Source organism: Vigna unguiculata, chromosome 5 (assembly GCF_004118075.2).
Source record: "Vigna unguiculata cultivar IT97K-499-35 chromosome 5, ASM411807v1, whole genome shotgun sequence".
Taxonomy (NCBI): domain Eukaryota; kingdom Viridiplantae; phylum Streptophyta; class Magnoliopsida; order Fabales; family Fabaceae; genus Vigna; species Vigna unguiculata.
In genome coordinates, this window is record NC_040283.1 from 36,109,454 (window position 1) to 36,126,496 (window position 17,043).

At 36.2% G+C, this 17,043-nt stretch overlaps 1 protein-coding gene across 1 annotated transcript; it reads left to right on the forward strand.

The window, feature by feature from the left end:
• The first annotated feature begins 7,573 nt into the window (after positions 1-7,573).
• On the forward strand, positions 7,574-12,098 carry LOC114184087 (protein DJ-1 homolog B-like). The gene is made up of 7 exons (XM_028071326.1): positions 7,574-7,854; positions 8,219-8,368; positions 8,458-8,643; positions 10,717-10,797; positions 10,959-11,156; positions 11,237-11,377; positions 11,743-12,098. Exons 1-7 carry the CDS (start codon positions 7,636-7,638, stop codon positions 11,938-11,940), a joined length of 1,173 nt encoding a protein of 390 aa, XP_027927127.1. The 5' UTR covers positions 7,574-7,635; the 3' UTR covers positions 11,941-12,098.
• Positions 12,099-17,043: the final 4,945 nt, after the last annotated feature.

A 17,043-nucleotide genomic window follows, 5' to 3' on the forward strand; every position in this document is an offset into this window, starting at 1 on the left:
ATACATTTGTTTTTCTGTGTGATTTCTTTCAATAGTCTCTCAAATTGTTTCTAAGACATACATTTGTTAATTTTTTTATATTTTTATTTGTTGTTTATTTTCATCATGTAAAGTACTATTTCAATATATTTTATCTTATTATTTTTTATATTTTCTAACTCATTTTCAATCATACTGTAATTTATTTTTTCACTATAATTGTATAAATAACTTTTATTTTCTACAATATAAAAATTTAATGTAATTGTCATGAATATTTTTTTATCACCATCCAACATATATTTTATTATTATGTTTATTATTTATTCTTTGCATCATTTTGATCAAGTGATGTATTATAACTTTTATTAGTGTATAAAAAAGAGATTTAATAGAATTTAAAAAATTGAAGTAAACAAACATTTAAAATATATTTTAATTTGAATATTTGTTTTCCTTTTATATTTTTAAAAAAATACTTTTAAATTTTATCAATTAGGGTTCATTAATATTTGCAAATTTAATAAATGTTTTGGTTCTCATAAAATTTTATTTGGTATTCTTATCTAAAATGTAAATAATTATAATTTATTTTAAAGTATTTGATATCGAAGAAACAATCATCCTCATAATATTTAATATTTGATAAAATTATGTTTCCTTTACGTAATTTTTTATTATTTTATAAAAATTAATTAAAATTAATATTGAAGTATAAGAAAACGGGTACGGGTATGGGTATGAGATTATACCTGTTATCAGGTGGAGATGGGGACGAGAAAAAAGTTTGATACCCGTTGGATTTGGGTATGGGAATGAGGATGAATTTTTTTCTACAGAAATGGGTATGGGATAGCGAAACACGTCCCTGCCCCACCCCATTGCCATCCTTAGATGGAAACGGGGCAGACGGGGACGGGTTTAGCCATCCCATACCCATCCCCATAGAAAAAATTCATCCTCATACCCAAATCCAATGGGTATCACACTTTTGTCCCATCTCCATCCCCACCCACTAGCAGGGGCGGAACATGTAAGTGACAGGGGGACCCACAGCTCCCCCAAAATTTTTAGAATTTATTTTTTATATATATTTTTAAATTATATTTTAATATTATTTATATTAAGTTTATATTATGGAAAATAAAAAAAATAAAACAAAGATAAAATAAAAAATTTAATAGATACATTGATTTATAAAAGAGATTAGAGTTTTTTTTTTTTTGTTATAAGATCATTCCACCATGTAAGTGAAAGTATGTGAGAAAAAAGAAATACAAAGAAATAGATTGGGAAACAGAGATTTGAGAACACATGGATTGAGATTGAAATATACATTCTCACATGATCTCTCACATATAAAGGTTAGTATCTTATTATGATTTATGTATGTTAGATTTATGATTCTTCTTAGGATGTTTCTCCCAAATTAAGTTTATCCCAAATTAGTATAAATCCTAATTATGATTTTAGGGATTCTTTATGAAATTTGTAACACCCCATTTAAATAATAACATATAGTAAATGGAATATTACACAGAATAATATAGGGAGCCAAGATGCGGAGTATAAAATCACTCCTTAAAGATACCCAAGGTACTTAGAATGGAATCCTGAGGCACACCACGATGTCAATACAAGATAGGGTACAAAGTTCAACAATAATCAAATTAAGATTAAAAGACAAGTCAATACATGGGCCATAGCTCTAAGAGAAAGCCCAGATAAACGGAATCCAACCCAGACAAGCTATGCAGCGGAATCACCATTTCAGTATTGACCACGAGGATTTCTCGCATATGCCCACATTAATAAATTGATGAACATCGCAAAAAGAGAAAACCACACAAACAGAACATACAACAAACAAAAGGGTAAGCTAGAGTAGAAAATAGTTTATCATACAATTGCATACACTTTCATAATCCAAAATGCATATGTCAACCAATCATGTTATGACCTGCACACAATACACTAAGACTCGAGACACAACTCATCCGGATACATATAATTAGTCAGATTCAACGGATGCTTGCACTTGTGGTGGCCTTTACTGCTCTACCGAGCTGTTCTACTGAGCTAATTGTTACATGTGTTTCATTCCCCACACACAAGGTTAGCCCTTAAAGTGTTTCAGGCCTCCTACTACTCTCACCACTAGAGTCAGTACGTTCTATGTGAGACTAATTGACTCCTTAGAGTGTCCGGATGCAATCCTTACCTTGAATCCTTACTAAATTATATAAATGAGGCATCACCATGAACTCCCACTAACAGGGGTCTTGTAATTACATCCTGGCCAACTAGGGCATCACCATGAGATCTCACCTAGAGATTCATTGAATTACGCCCTATCCAATGAGGCACCACCACGAAACTATCGTGGAATTACGCCCTAAACATACCAACAACATGTTCCATTCATCAATTTAACATTCATGCTCATACCAATTCCATGTCACTTTTGTAACCAACCATTACATACTCAGTCAATGCCAAAATTATGTTAACTCATCATTCTAGTCCATACAATCAGATCTCACATGCATATTCATATGCTTCATACTTAAAATAGGGTAATTCCAACCCAAACTTACAATTAACAACCAAAAACATGGAAAGAACAGCCATGGATCAAATTCCTGCACTAGTCTCGCTCAAGCCAAGGACCCTCGCTCAGGCGAAAGAGGTCTTTCGCTTAAGCTATAGGTCTTCTCTTAGGCGAGACTGCCAACAGAGAGCCCTGCAAGACTCATGATTTCTCGCATAAGTGAGCCCTTCTCGCCTGAGCGAGGCCACCCCTCGCCCAAAGGTGAGGTTCCTCGCCTGGGCTACAACTACAACGACGTGCCTCAAGCTCCCACGCGTTCTCGCTTAGGCGAGCCCCTCTCGCCTGAGCGAGATAGTACCTCGCTCAAAATGAGAGCTCTCTACCTGAGCGAGAGCTCGAGTACGAACTTGGGACTATTCCTGCAAGTCTCGCCTAGGCGAGACAGACTCGCTTGGGCGAAAACGTCGGGTCTCGCCATTGTTCTTCCTGCAATGGCCATCCAAACAACAATACAAGGCCATCCAAACATTTACAGTAGTACATCAACCATACAATCGTGAAAGCAGTAGCAAAATAAGCAAGAACCGAAATAAATAAGCAAGCCCTAGCTTCCCTTACCTGGAAAGAGCTAGCCAAATAACTCGTATACGCAAACAGTGAGCACCATAGCTCCGGGAACAACTTAGTGAGCTGGAAAAATAACAGAACGGAACAGAACAAGGTCATTGAGATGAGCCTTAAAGGAAACACGAAAATAAAGCTAGGGGAGAACTAATATGAGCTAAGAAGCAACTTATATGGAGCGGAAAAAGTTTGAGCTTGCTTAAAAGGACTAGGAGCTAAACTCTAGTAGAGCACAATTTGGGAGAGACGAAGAGGAACAAGATAGTTGTTTTCTGAAAGTGAGAAGAATAAGTGAGGTTAGGGCAATTTAGGGTCCTTGGTGTAAGACCCGAGAAAATTAAATAGTTAATTAAATAATTATTTAATAAATGCGGGTAATAGAAGCATTTAAAGTATTTAATGTGGATTGTCATGATGTGGAAAAGTGCTAGCTCATGTGGTTGAGAGTACTTTGATTGTGTGAGAGAACTTGGGTTTGAGTCCTATGTATGCCATTTGTATGTTATTTAATTTATGAATTTTTATGTTATATATTTGAATGAGTGACATGATCACATAACCTTAGAATTGAAGGAACTATCACAATTGTAAATTGGTTGAATTGGTTGAATTGGTTGTGCACTTACTTTGTGATTGAAGGGTTGTGAGTTCAAACCTTGTTTAGAACTAATTAATTCTCTTTTTGCCAAATTTTCCTTTGGCATGAATATGAAAGGGTTAGAAACCCTAACAACCAAAGGAGAGGTAACCTAAGGGCTAGAAAACACTTGGATAATTAATCATTGATTAGCCTTAATCTACTTTTTTATTAAAAATTCGTTTTAAGGCATTAAGGGGTAATTAGGAGAGAGTAATTGTGAGAGAGAAAAGGAATTAGAGAAAAGAGGTTGGGATTTGCGTGTGAGGGTTTGGCAGAAGTTTTTCCAAAAGCAATTCGCACTGTATGGAACAAGAAGTTGGAGTGCAAACCATTGTTAGAGTGCAACCAAAGGACAATGGTGATTTTGGGTTAGAGGCACGTTCAATTCGAATTTGGAGCGAGGATTAGAGGTAAGGGGAGTTGTTTTGATGTTTTTGATTTATGCATAATGTACCGTGTTGATATGAATTGGATTACATGAGTTTCCATGTTGCATTGTGCCATTTTTGCGAGTTTTTGGGAATCTGCCCAGAAACCGCCTGGCGGGCATGCATGTGCCGCTAGGCGGCACATCAGCGTTGGCCAGTTCTGGGTGTTTGTGTTTGAGTTGCTTGGCGGCGAGTTAAATCCGCCAGGCGGTGCAAGTTGTATGACGTTGTTTTGACGTGTTTTTGTGATTTTTGTGGTGTGTTGCTATTTCCTTCAGGACGATATGTCTATTGGTTGTAGTAAGTGATGATATGCTTGGTATTATGTGCTTGTGATCATAAATGGTGATTTGAACTTGGGGAATCCCTAATAGAATGGGTAATTTCATTTAATTGTTGGGTTCATAAGGGACGTGAATTGGGATAGGGGACGCTTGATATTAGTTGGCAAAAAACTATGGGAAATCTGGAAATGCATTAGTGCAAAACCATAGTGTCGGAGATGATTGGATCTACAAGTGTGGGAAAGGGTTCACGAGTGTAGGAAATTTGGGGTCTTTACCCATATTCTGGTATGCCGCCTGGCGGCATCTCATTGGCCGCCAGGCAAGAGCGGCGTTGCGGGTCTGACATGGTGGGTTTGGTTAATCTGCCTTGGGGAAAAAGGAAAACTGACGGGCGGATGAGTGAGGAATGAAATTGGCAGGAAAAAAAGGATATTAGCGAAGGAAGATGGAGTGTAGTGAAATAGAGACAATATAGTAGTCACAAGGATGTACTTAGGGTGATGAAGTCTAGAAATTCATGGACTCTAGGAATGGATAATAATTTGCATAAAGTGGTGTAGGAATTGGATTTCTCATAATTGAGTAAGTAGCCTGGCGGAGTTAACAAAATAAGTTTATATGAGTTGTGTAGCCTAAAGTGGTGCAGGAATTGGATTTCTCATAATTGAGTAAGTACAATGGAATGGATTAGGTAATCTTCTTAAGTTTGGTTGAACAACTATGAGTGAAGGAGGATTTTGGTGAATCAAATGGTGAGGATAAAAGAGTATATGATTGAGGTATAGGTAACTAAAGTGATAGTGGGATGATTACATAACTAGCCGGTCTTGAAAACATATGTGATAGGTACTATAGAGCAATCTGGTTTGTAGAACCAACTGCATCGAGTGCCAAACTAGCAGAAGAGTGTCTCTGGTATAGCGCCTGGCGGTCTGCTGTTAACCACCAAGCGATAGAGACAACTGTAGAGGTCCATGTACTGTGCGGTGCGTAGCGGCAGGGTGTGCTCCGCTAGGCGGTGACAGAAAAACAGTGGTGCTGGAAGGGCGCTGGTGCCTGGCGGTGAGCTGGTAGCGCCAGGCGGTCTGGACTGATTTCGCCTGGCGGCATGTTGACTGGGCCAGGCGAAGATGTTGTTGTTCCTGATTTGTTTGTGTGTTGTTTTGAGCAATGATACTACACTTGGATCGAGAGATGCTGTGCCATGAGCGGGTAGGTTCATGGATGGTGGTTAACATGTGATGATATGAGCGGGGAACTCTCACATAGGGATACGAGCGAGGTAGGTTCGTATGTTCCGTGCTCACGTTTGAGAGATGCCACGTGCGGGGAGGTACGGGGCTGGTGCATCACATGTGTTGGACTACGGGCGGGTAGGTCCGTAGAGCAGGACTACGAGCGGGGAGGTTCGTAGAATAGGACTACGAGCGGGGAGGTTCGTAGAGGCAGGACCACAAGCGGGCAGGTTCGTGTGAGCATCACATTCTCGAGTCCAAGGCTAACCTTTTGTGTGAACTGAAGGCTATACAGCCTTGGGGTTAAGGTCTTGGCCAAGAACTAAGTAGGTTGATTAGACGGGTGTATGATTTATCTGGTGTTAATATATATATATATATATATATATATATATATATATATGTGTGTGTTGTTTTAAATTTCTCAGCTCACCCTTTCTGTTTGTGTATGACGATGATCGTGTGATTCGTTACACGGGAGCAGATATTGATACAGGTGATGCTGAGGATGCACAGGCGACGGAGTGAGGGCTAGCTGGGATTAGAGCTAGGAGTTTTCACTATATATTTATGATGCTTTCATTCATGGTTTTGAAATTTTGGAAATTGTAAAGCTTTAATACTACTATTTTATAAATTTTTGCGCGTGTTTCTATATTTTAGTTTTCCCGCGTTTGGGAATAATAATACTGCGACTTTTGAGATTTAATTGTCTATTATAATTATTTATTTAAGTAATATTCCTAGGGATGTTACACTTGCCCCCCTTTGGGACAGTCCTAGGCCCAACTGATTTGGGGCAGCTCTTACAGAATAAGGCCAGAAAATAAATGGGCCTTACAAAATTGGTATGAACTCTAATTATAATTTTTCCCGAATTATTATAACCCTTAATTATGAAATTTAGGGATTTTGTGTTTTCTCCTACCGATGATAAATTTTTAAAATTTTTGATTTTATACAGTGTTGCTTATTTAAGAAAAGTTGGTAAGGGTTTTGTTATGTTTTGCAATGTAAATGTGATAATTGTGATTTGTGAATACAGATTTTATCTTTTTCTAAATAGGTGATAGGTGTTAAATTTATATTAGAAAGATTACGATAAAGAGTAAAAGAATTGATTCTTTTACTAAAGAGAAAAGTTTGTGATAAAGATGAGAAATAATGCATCTATGTTAACTAAAATTGAGAATTTAATGAGAAAACCAAGAATTCAAGACAAATGAAAAACAAATATCTAAAATTCCTAGAGTTACATATAATGAATTTAAAAATTCATTAGAACGTGATCCGGGAAAAACATCCTCACATCTGACAATACCCACCAAATCAAATTGATGAGGTACGAAGGACTTATCTAAATTTGTATTTGTGGTTTGGTATCATGATATAATAGCGAATGATAATCACGTTTTTTTGAATTCTACTATTATGTGTGCTTGTTTTAAGCAGAGGAAATGAAGTTTTATTTTAACTAAAAAAGTTTATATATAAAAATCTAATTTGGCACCCCAAATTTTTTGTCCAAGTTCCGTCACTGCCCACCGGATAACGGGTATAATATCGTACTCATATCCATATCCAATTTCTTTACTACTTCAATATTAATTTAAATTATTTTTTATAAAATAATAAAAACTTACAATAAAAAAAAATAATATTATCAAATATTCAATATTAAAAAATAATTATTTTTTAATAATAAATACTTTAAAATAAATTATAATTATTTACATTTTAAATTAAAATAATAAATAAAATTTTATAAGAATGGAAACATTTATTAAATTTGTTTAATTAAACGGAGTTGATATAACCGAAACCCAAACTCAACAACAATAACTAAAACCGTTTCTCCTTCTTCACTCCCACACTCTCTTCCACTGCTCTGATGGCCACTTCTCGCAAGGTCTTGGTTCCAATCGCAGATGGCACCGAGCCCATGGAGGCTGTCATCATCGCCGACGTCCTCCGCCGCGCCGGCGCCATCGTCACCATCGCCTCCGCCTCCGCCAGCCTTACCGTCCTAGCTCGCTTCGATGTCAAGATCGTCGCAGACGTCTTCGTCTCCGACATCGTCGACACATCGTTTGACCTCATCGCAATCCCTGTACCTCTCCTTCGACGTGTTTTTCGAGAGATTGTATTTAACGTCGATAATCGAATTTAAGACGTTTTCCATTAATTGATTAGCTATTAGTTGTGAATTTAATTGTTATTTAACGTCATGGATAGAATGACTTAATTCAGATTAGTCTATCATTGAGTTCATGAGGAGTGCCATGCATGTGTGTGTCGTTCAATCACCAAGTATGATTATGATTTCTCATTAATTGACTGTGTAAAAAAATTTACACTGATAAAGCATCACTATTAAACAGTTTTTAGAAGGTAAGAGGTAAACACTGACGTTTAAAATCTTAGGGACTAATATGCTGTTTACTAATTATTATTGTTGTGATTTGTGCGTGTAGGGAGGGATACCGGGTGTTGAAAATCTGAGGGACTGTAAGGTTTTGGAAGGGTTGGTGAAGAAGCATGTGGAGGAAGGACGGCTTTATGCCGCGGTGTGTGCTGCTCCTGCGGTAGTGCTTGGGCCTTGGGGTTTGGTGAATGGATTAAAGGTAAAGTTTGCTATGCAGTCCACTTTGTTATGTTGTGTTGCTGCTGGTGATGGTTTTGGTGACTCGGTGTGTGTGTGGTTGTTGGACAGGCGACTTGTTTTCCTTCATTGATGGAGAAATTGGCCTCTTACGGAGCCACTACTGTCGAGTCTAGGGTGCAGGTGGATGGGAAATTAGTGACCAGTCGAGCGCCGGGAACTACCATGGAGTTTGCTGTTGCGCTGATTGAGCAGTTATTGGGAAAAGTGAAAGCAGAACATGTTGCTGGCCCGCTGGTGAGGGTTTCATTCGTGCCTTGACAATTCTTGTTGTTTTTTAAATGCAGAAAAATGTAGTATACACGAACCTGTTGCATTTCAGGTGACTGGTGGGTGGAATTAATCTAAACTATATAATTATATGTGGGTTATCAGATTAGGTTGAAATGATATTGATCATCACCGATGTAAAATTAAATGGTCCTGATTAGTTCATCTCTCCTGTCATGCTATCACCGGATAGCTTGATACCCTTTTTATATCTACAAGGTTGGTGTCTACTTATAACTGATAATATGCTTTATCTGTCGGTATCCGGGGGAATAATCTGGGAATTAATATGGTTGGAAAATCCTCTCTGACATGTTTTGTGATATCTGGAAATAAAAAATAGATGTGTTTGGTATTTGAAGACAATAATTCGAGGAAAAAAGTTCCATATATGAACATATTTGAGTCTTTGTCTACATGTCAAAGATGAATTTGTTCCTGAAACCAGGCAGAGAAAAATTTACTCAAAACAAAAAGCTGTTGTGGTTTATGATTAAGGTCTTATTTCGATAAGCTCCTCCATAAATATTAATAGAAGTAAACAACTAGATGGTGAAATGAATTGAGGTTTTCCCAAAAGCTAAAACCACCTCATGCACTTCAACTTTGGAAAAATTAAAAAGAGTGCTTCTTCAAAAGTTAAGTGCTTGAGTTTATCCAAACAAGGTCTAATATTGTAAATTTCCTAGCTGTTATGATTAATTACAAAAGATAGACAGCCATGGAATTGAAACATCGAGTGTTCATAATTGGATGAAGCTAGATGTACTTTGTTATGCTCTACCATTGTCAACATGCACACATGTATATTGTTAACTCCTTGGCAAGTGTACCAAGTTGTCCAAGTATACAATTAATAACTTATCTAGATTGAAAAATATTTCCATAAATTTGGTAGTATGTGCAAGAAAGTAAATGTATGCATGAACAAGTAAACACTTTGGAAATTATGAACGCTCAGAAGAGAGAAAAGATTAGAAATGATATGGATTGGTACTGTTGGGGTTAGATTTCACCACCTCACTCTCATGCATTTAATCACTCAACTCATTTCCATTATAATGCCAAAGTCAAACCACAAGTTTACTCAAACTCTAATCCCTTAGTAGAATGAGCACAGATTTTCTTATTAAGAATCAATTTCTTGAACCCCTAATAAACAAACCTGTTTTAGTAAATAGGGTTTAAGACAACTAATGAGTCAAACTCCACTCTTAGATGCAAGCTTCATTAGGTATCTTGTTTTCCAACACCTAATGAACCAAGTATCAAGCTATGTGCGATCGAACTAAAACAAGCATTAAGCACAAAAAAAAAATACGAACATTCGATGGAAAAGCATATAAATATATATACACACACACACACGTGTGTGTGTGTGTGTGACTTTGTGGCGCTGGCGTGGCTTTTGTGGTGCATAATGTAGCAGATCTTTTAACAGATCTTTTAAAACTTCACATTTTGGTTTTTCTTCTTGTGTTCGCTGGATTGACAACTTCTTTGGTTTGAAACAAAAAATTCTTGCTCAATCGTTAGATTAATATAATCCAAAATGTAATTATTTACAAAAGCAAGGTAAAAAATAAAGGTTTTAAACAGGTTAAAAGTTAGAAAAGAGTTGATTTTGTTAATAAAAGATAATTAAAATAATGGTAAAAATTAACATTATCATATATCCACATAAAGAGGGAGGGGGAACTAAGTGTTTGACAGTCCCTTAAAATGCAACACATGTTTGTGCTACATTGTTGAAGTTTGACAGTAAAGACTTTGTGGGAGAGGTCACCCTCTTTGCTCCTCGTCCTTCCTTCCCTGGGGTGGAACCAAATGAAGAGAAAAATAAATTCTATCACATATAAGATAAGCTTATTGGTAATGGATAAGCAAATTGTTGCACATGGGTGCATTGGGTCTTCTACTATTGAATGTTTGAGATACAATAGAAGTGCTATTTTTTAATGCTTTATTATATCATATTCTTTCTATGATGTAAATTATTGTCCTTTCTCTCATCAAGTTTGTGTGTAATTGAATGTTTAGGTCATGCGTTACAATCATGATGACGAACATACTTTCAAGGAGTTTAACCTAGTGCAGTGGACATGTGACAATCCACCCAAGGTGAGGTGTTGACATTTTTTTCGTACAATTTCTGTGTATTGACAAGAATATCTCTGAATGGAAGTTGGTCTATCATTATTTTGAATTTCTTTGGAAGGAGTGTGTATGCACCCTTCAAATATAAATTTTATCATTGGTATTTGCACTGATCTTCTTTTCAGATTCTTGTACCAATTACTTATGGTAGTGAGGAAATGGAAACTGTGATCATCATTGATATTTTGCGAAGGGCAAAGGCAAATGTTGTGGTTACTGCTGCTATTCGTGAAGAGGTTACGGGATTACACGGTGTTAATCTGGTAGCAGACACGCTCATTAAAGAAGCAGTCCAACTTTCATACGACCTTGTTGTCTTACCTGTAAGATGTCTTCTTATTTATGTCCAAGTATTGAATTAGTACATAACATTTAGTTTGCGTATATATTCAATTTTCTACAGGGTGGAGATAATGGTGCCGCATCACTTACAAACGAATATTACTTGGTGAAATTGCTGGAAAAACAAAGAGATTCAAACAAATATTATGGAGCAATTTGTGCATCGGTCACCACAATCTTTGAGCGGCATGGTTTGCTCAAGGTATTTGTTTTCTCGGTCAATCCGTGATCCTAAGCATGATTTAGTAAAATGATAATAATATATGTACAATTCTCTTAGTTGCATGTAAATTGATATAAGTACATTTGGTTTGGTTTTCTGTAATCAATTTGGTCACTTGTCCTGCAACAACCAACAAGGTTTAGAAAAACATGCACATGGTGTTCAAGTTCATTTAGACACTCTCTGTTGCTAATTCCCTTGTGGAGTCTTCATTCTAATTATTTTGTGGTTATAAAATGTTTGCTTGCCTTAAATATTTCCTTAAACTTTATCTCAAATGTATGCTTCTCCGATTGTACCATGGTGTTAATTCGAGACACGGTTCTTTATTTTCTTCAATATAGGGTAAAAAGGCCACTGCCTATCCTTTAAAGTGCAACATGTTACTTGATCAGAGTGCAGCAGAAAACAGAGTGGTAGTTGATGGGAATCTCATTACCAGTAAAAGCCCAGGAACGGGCATTGAGTTTGCATTAGCTATTGTGGAGAAGTTGTTTGGACGCCAGTTAGCTCTAGATATTGCAAAGGCATTAGTGTTCTAGCTATTGTGGAGAAGCTGTTTGGATGCTAGTTAGTTCTAGATATTGCAAAGGAACAAGTGTTCGCTCGCCCCATAGGATTTTTTAATGCGAAGCTTTTTGTACTGAGGCATTATTATATATTTGTGTATGAATAATTGAGTAACGGGAAGAATGTGGTTTGTTGGTAACCTTGATTTCTCTTTGGTAGTTGCTTTCCATATGTTGTGGAATCTAAATTACTTAAAAGAAAAATATATTTTCACTCCTAACCCTTGTAATAAAATTATAATAATATTAATGTATACGTAACATTAGACTTGTCAAGAAAGGATAGGTAATATATCACTATTCTTGCTTAAATGGAAGGGAAGAGTTCCATTGGATCTATGTCGTGGTTATAATGTTGCTTTAGACAAGGAAATGTTGATTTTCTTTATGGTTTTTTGTTGAATCTACATTTTACCTTATAAATTAAAATATGCAACTTAGGGCTAGGCTCCAAGAGTTATATTGAATTTACTTTTTTATTTTTTTTTCCTATTTACTTTGCAATTCCAAAAATATCTCTGTAAAATACTCGTTTGGGCGGGGACTTCCAAATACATCGTAAGCTAGACCTGTACTGACAAATAACCAACCTGCAATGAATAGGGAGGGTATAGTAATGCTATGAATAATCCAGTATCGGATACTGGTAATAATATCAGCAAAAGAACGTTCTCCTGTGCTTCCAGACATCTTGAACTCCACATATTCTTATACAGTCAAAAGGGGGGGATCGAGTCCATAAAAGACGAGATCAGTAAGGCGAAATTTACTGAAATAGAATCCTTGTTAGATCGTCCATTTTGTACCAACGGTGTCTTTTGAGTATACCGAATCAGTATAGCTATCCTTCTTCTAACAGTGATTCTAAAGATTTGTACTAGAGTTTGAGAACAAAATATTTTCAACTTTTTTTTTGAACAAATATTTGAAATCAAGAAGCAATTTGAAAGAAGTGGGCAATTATAAAAGCATGAAACAAAAATCTTAGTGTTAACGAGACTTCAGAAATAACACCCGAGGGAAAAAAATTTGCCTAATCTGTTCATGGATGTTCACCTCCAAGAATCTTGAAAAGAATAGTTATCCTTTCGGTGACACCGGAGTTTTGAGGTAGAAAAGGTGAGTTTGTGACTTGTATTTGTGTCACCGGATTTCCACCCATCCATAATTTGAACTGACATTGAATATTCAATCCGTCCATGATATTTTGATACAATGTTATTAAATATTCAATGCATATCCCCTTGTTATGCTCTGTTTATAATGGTCTGCAACTACATTTTTGTATTCGGAAATGATATTTAAACAAAATTTTTTTACAAGATTTTGGCAAATCTGACATGGGAAATGACTTTTAAAATTTTTCTTACAAAATGCTTTAATAAGTGAACGGTTACACGTGCGGGGGTTGCGTAGTTTGGAAATTGAAAGAGAGAATTGAATTAGAGAGAGAAAGGGAGAAAGGGCGAAACAGAGAAGTGAAAGAGAGAGAGAAAACCAAGTGCTTATCGCCGGAGTAACCAGATTAAGAGAGCCACCGACCTGAAGTTCTCACTGGCAAGCATTTCGTCATCCACACCGGAGGTCACTTACACTATTCCCATACACTATCATTCATCCAGATCGTTGTATTCAGAGTTCGGTGTGGGTTTGCCGAGACTACGAGTCGTCAACGACAAGGATATCGTCATCCATAGCATTGCATTGTAAGTTTGCTTTGCTTCCATTAGACATTTCACTACTGTGTTCGATGATGATGAATGTAATTTCGTTTTCATAAAGTTTTGAGCTTTTGTGCCAAAAAGTTGCTTTTGAAGATTTTCGTTTTTCATGGAAGTTTGGAAAACTGATTTGGTGGTGTTGTCGTGAGTGTTTTATGGATTTTTAGTGGTCATTTTTGTAGTTCGCTGTTGTGTGTTCTAGTGTTGTGGCTCTTTGCAAATTTTGAAGAGAGCACGTGTTTTGTATTTCCATATTTGGGTCTTGGTGTGTTGTTGTTTGGATTTTAATTTTGTAGTGAGTTATTTGATTGTTATGTAATTTGTGCGGTTTCGGCAAAAGGTGGTTTTTGATATGTGGTGGTTCAACAATGTCCTATGATTTGTATTCCGTGTTGTGTAAGAAATGTCCTTTAGTTTGTATTGCTATTTGGAATAATGACATTGATTGCAATTATTTTGCAATAGTAGGATATGAAAACGTTATGGCTGGTCAATTTGGATTTAATGACAAGGTATTGACATGGTGTTATTTCTATATTCTGTTGTCATTCTTTTGTTGTCAAAATTAAAATGAAGTATTAATTTTTACAATTTTGTTGATTGTTAGGCTTGATTGCGTACATTTTGTTACACAAAGTGCATTGCCGAAATGAATGGATTGAAGATACACCATTCAAATGGTGTTTGCACATGCGAAAACCATTACAGACATGTAATCCACTTTTGCTTGAGATGTTGAAGCGTTGGTTACCTGCTCAGGAATTGTTTCGTGTGATGCAACGGTCTACCCCGTTTACTTGTGCTGACATTTGCATGTGTTTAAGATTGAGGGTTGTTGGGTTAGATGTAGATTTTGATAAAAATGTTTGTGGGGTAGTGGGTGGACTTTTTGAAAGACAAAATAATAATTGTTGAAACTGTTATTGAAATCATTAAGAGTTTGGTTGAGAGTGATTCTGATGAAGTTGATAACGTATGTTGTTTGTACATATTTGTTTGTTTTGTTGTGCTTTACTTTTCTAGGAATTCAAAAACTATTAGTAATATTTCTTGTAGTGTTTTAGATGATATAGACAAGTTGTCAAATTACAATTGGGGTAAAACAGTTCATAGTTATTTGGTTAAAAGTTTAAGTCGTTCGTTTTTGGCACTCGGGTAGACAGAGCTTTGCCTAAGTGGGTCAGCAACAGTTTTGCAGGTACACAGTACTTCATTTAATTAGTATTTTTATTTGTACTATGTTTAAAATCTTGTAATCTAACATGTTGTTTGGTGTAGATTTGGGCTGTAGAAAGACTTTCTTTGTGTGGACCAGAATTGCAGTTAATGTTTCTGAGAATATTGGCCTGGCCGGATGTTCACTTCAAGTAAAGACGCATTGAGAAGCTATTCCAAGAGAGCCAAGTAAAAGTCCATAAAATTTATGGTTTATAACAATGTTTACTATTTTTTAACACTAAGTTCTTTGTTTTGATGCCATTTTAACACTAAGTTCTTCAAATGCTTCTTTTACAACATCATGACGAAGTTCTTCATCTGACACTGCCATACCAACAACACACTGTACAAAACAACAAATAATTATAAACGAAATTGCACTATGTAACTTCAAACAAAAACAAAAAAGATATTTTTAAGCATGACCTCACTATATTCTTATGAAATGCACTCCTTATGACTTTGTCACCAACTCTCACATTCATCCAATGCAATAGTCGAGGGAACTTGTTCATCTTGCATGTGAACTTTGAGTTGCAAACAAGTAAATGATCAAATGACCATAATTGCAAAAAAACCAAATAAATTACAACGTCATCTTAAGCAAAATCAACATCATTACTTAAACACAATAACAAACAATAATGTCTTTACCTAGAGCAGATAAACACATCCTACAACATGGAAATGCCTTGAACTTGATTCATTCTTCAAAGCCAATGAAGCAATGCACAAGTACTAACCAAGTACTCATACACTAATGTACCCCAATTATATTTGCCGATATTGTCCATATCATCAAATATCTTAAAAATTATTGGGAAAACACTACCCTTCTTATTGGGCAACAAAAATTCTGATATCCCTAACAAAATGTAGATCTTGCAAAATACTTCTACACCACCAACATCATCATCAAATTTCAAAAGATAATCATATATCAACTTAACATTAACTGTTTCACCCCAAAAAATATTCCAATTATCACTATCCACAACTGTCTCATTTAAATCAATTCTTTCACCCAAAACCCTCAAACATAACCCTAAACAAACATCTAATAGATTAAATTCTATGACTTGGCCACCAACATCAAAACCGCCCCTTCTTTCAACCAATTTATAACATAAATGACTTAGAAGATTCCTACTTATCTTGACCGAATCATTTAACATGGTGAACCACCAAAAAGGTGTGGCTGCAATATACTCCTTCTGTTGCACACTTAATCTATTGTTTAAAGCACTGATAAACTTCGTTTTGCAGCAATGACAAAATAACATATGAAAAACATAACAAACAGGTAAACGACATTCATTATAATTGAAGAAAGATTAATACATCACTCCAAATTAACACACCTTCTTCTCCTCAGTGCAATCAACATATCCACCACGTTTGCTGTCCATTTTGTACTCCTACACCACCATACATATCAAACAAACCACCCGCATCACACAATATCACATGTAAAGGCAATAATAAATTAATCCCACATCAATAACCTTTACACACATCAGACAACCAAATCAACTACCAACATTTAAGCAAACACAAAGATAAAATTTTCATTGACCAAGCATATCATACAAACAACACACATCACCAACAACCACATGGAGAGAGCCAACAATACATTAACCACAGATCAATAAACTTTACACACACACGCCAATGAAATCAAACTCCCCCAATTCAATCAAAATTTCAAAACTAAATTAAATCATTCTCTACCCATTCAAATCCATTATACCAACGAAATATGTTACCTTTGGGTTAAATAAATGAAATGGGCTCACAGAAGGGTTCAATGCTACGGTAGACACGATGAAATGGTTGTCGTCGACGACTTCCGCTACCCGCTGTCTCCGGTAACCCACCCAAACGGCTGCAATGCGTCGAACTTTCCACCACTAGTCTGCAGTGCCTCACTTCTCTCACTCTCTCGTTGTCTTCAATGGTTGTTCCTCTCTTCTTTCTTTGCAGCACTCGTTCTCTCTCAGTCTCTGTCTCCACCACTGCTCCAAACTCTCTGTATTTCGGTGTCTCTCTCTCTTTCACTTTCTGCCCGCAATGCTCCAAGGGATTACTGTCTTTCGCTCCCTCTGTGTCTCCTGCTACTCTGGCGAGAGTGTGG

Excerpts from the sequence above, each read along its gene's own strand:
- LOC114184087 (XM_028071326.1), top strand. The coding sequence starts at position 7,636 with ATGGCCACTTCTCGCAAGGTCTTGGTTCCAATCGCAGATGGCACCGAG. Across the intron at positions 8,644-10,716 it reads AACATGTTGCTGGCCCGCTG|GTCATGCGTTACAATCATGA; the intron begins GTGAGGGTTTCA and ends TTGAATGTTTAG. Across the intron at positions 11,157-11,236 it reads ACGACCTTGTTGTCTTACCT|GGTGGAGATAATGGTGCCGC; the intron begins GTAAGATGTCTT and ends AATTTTCTACAG.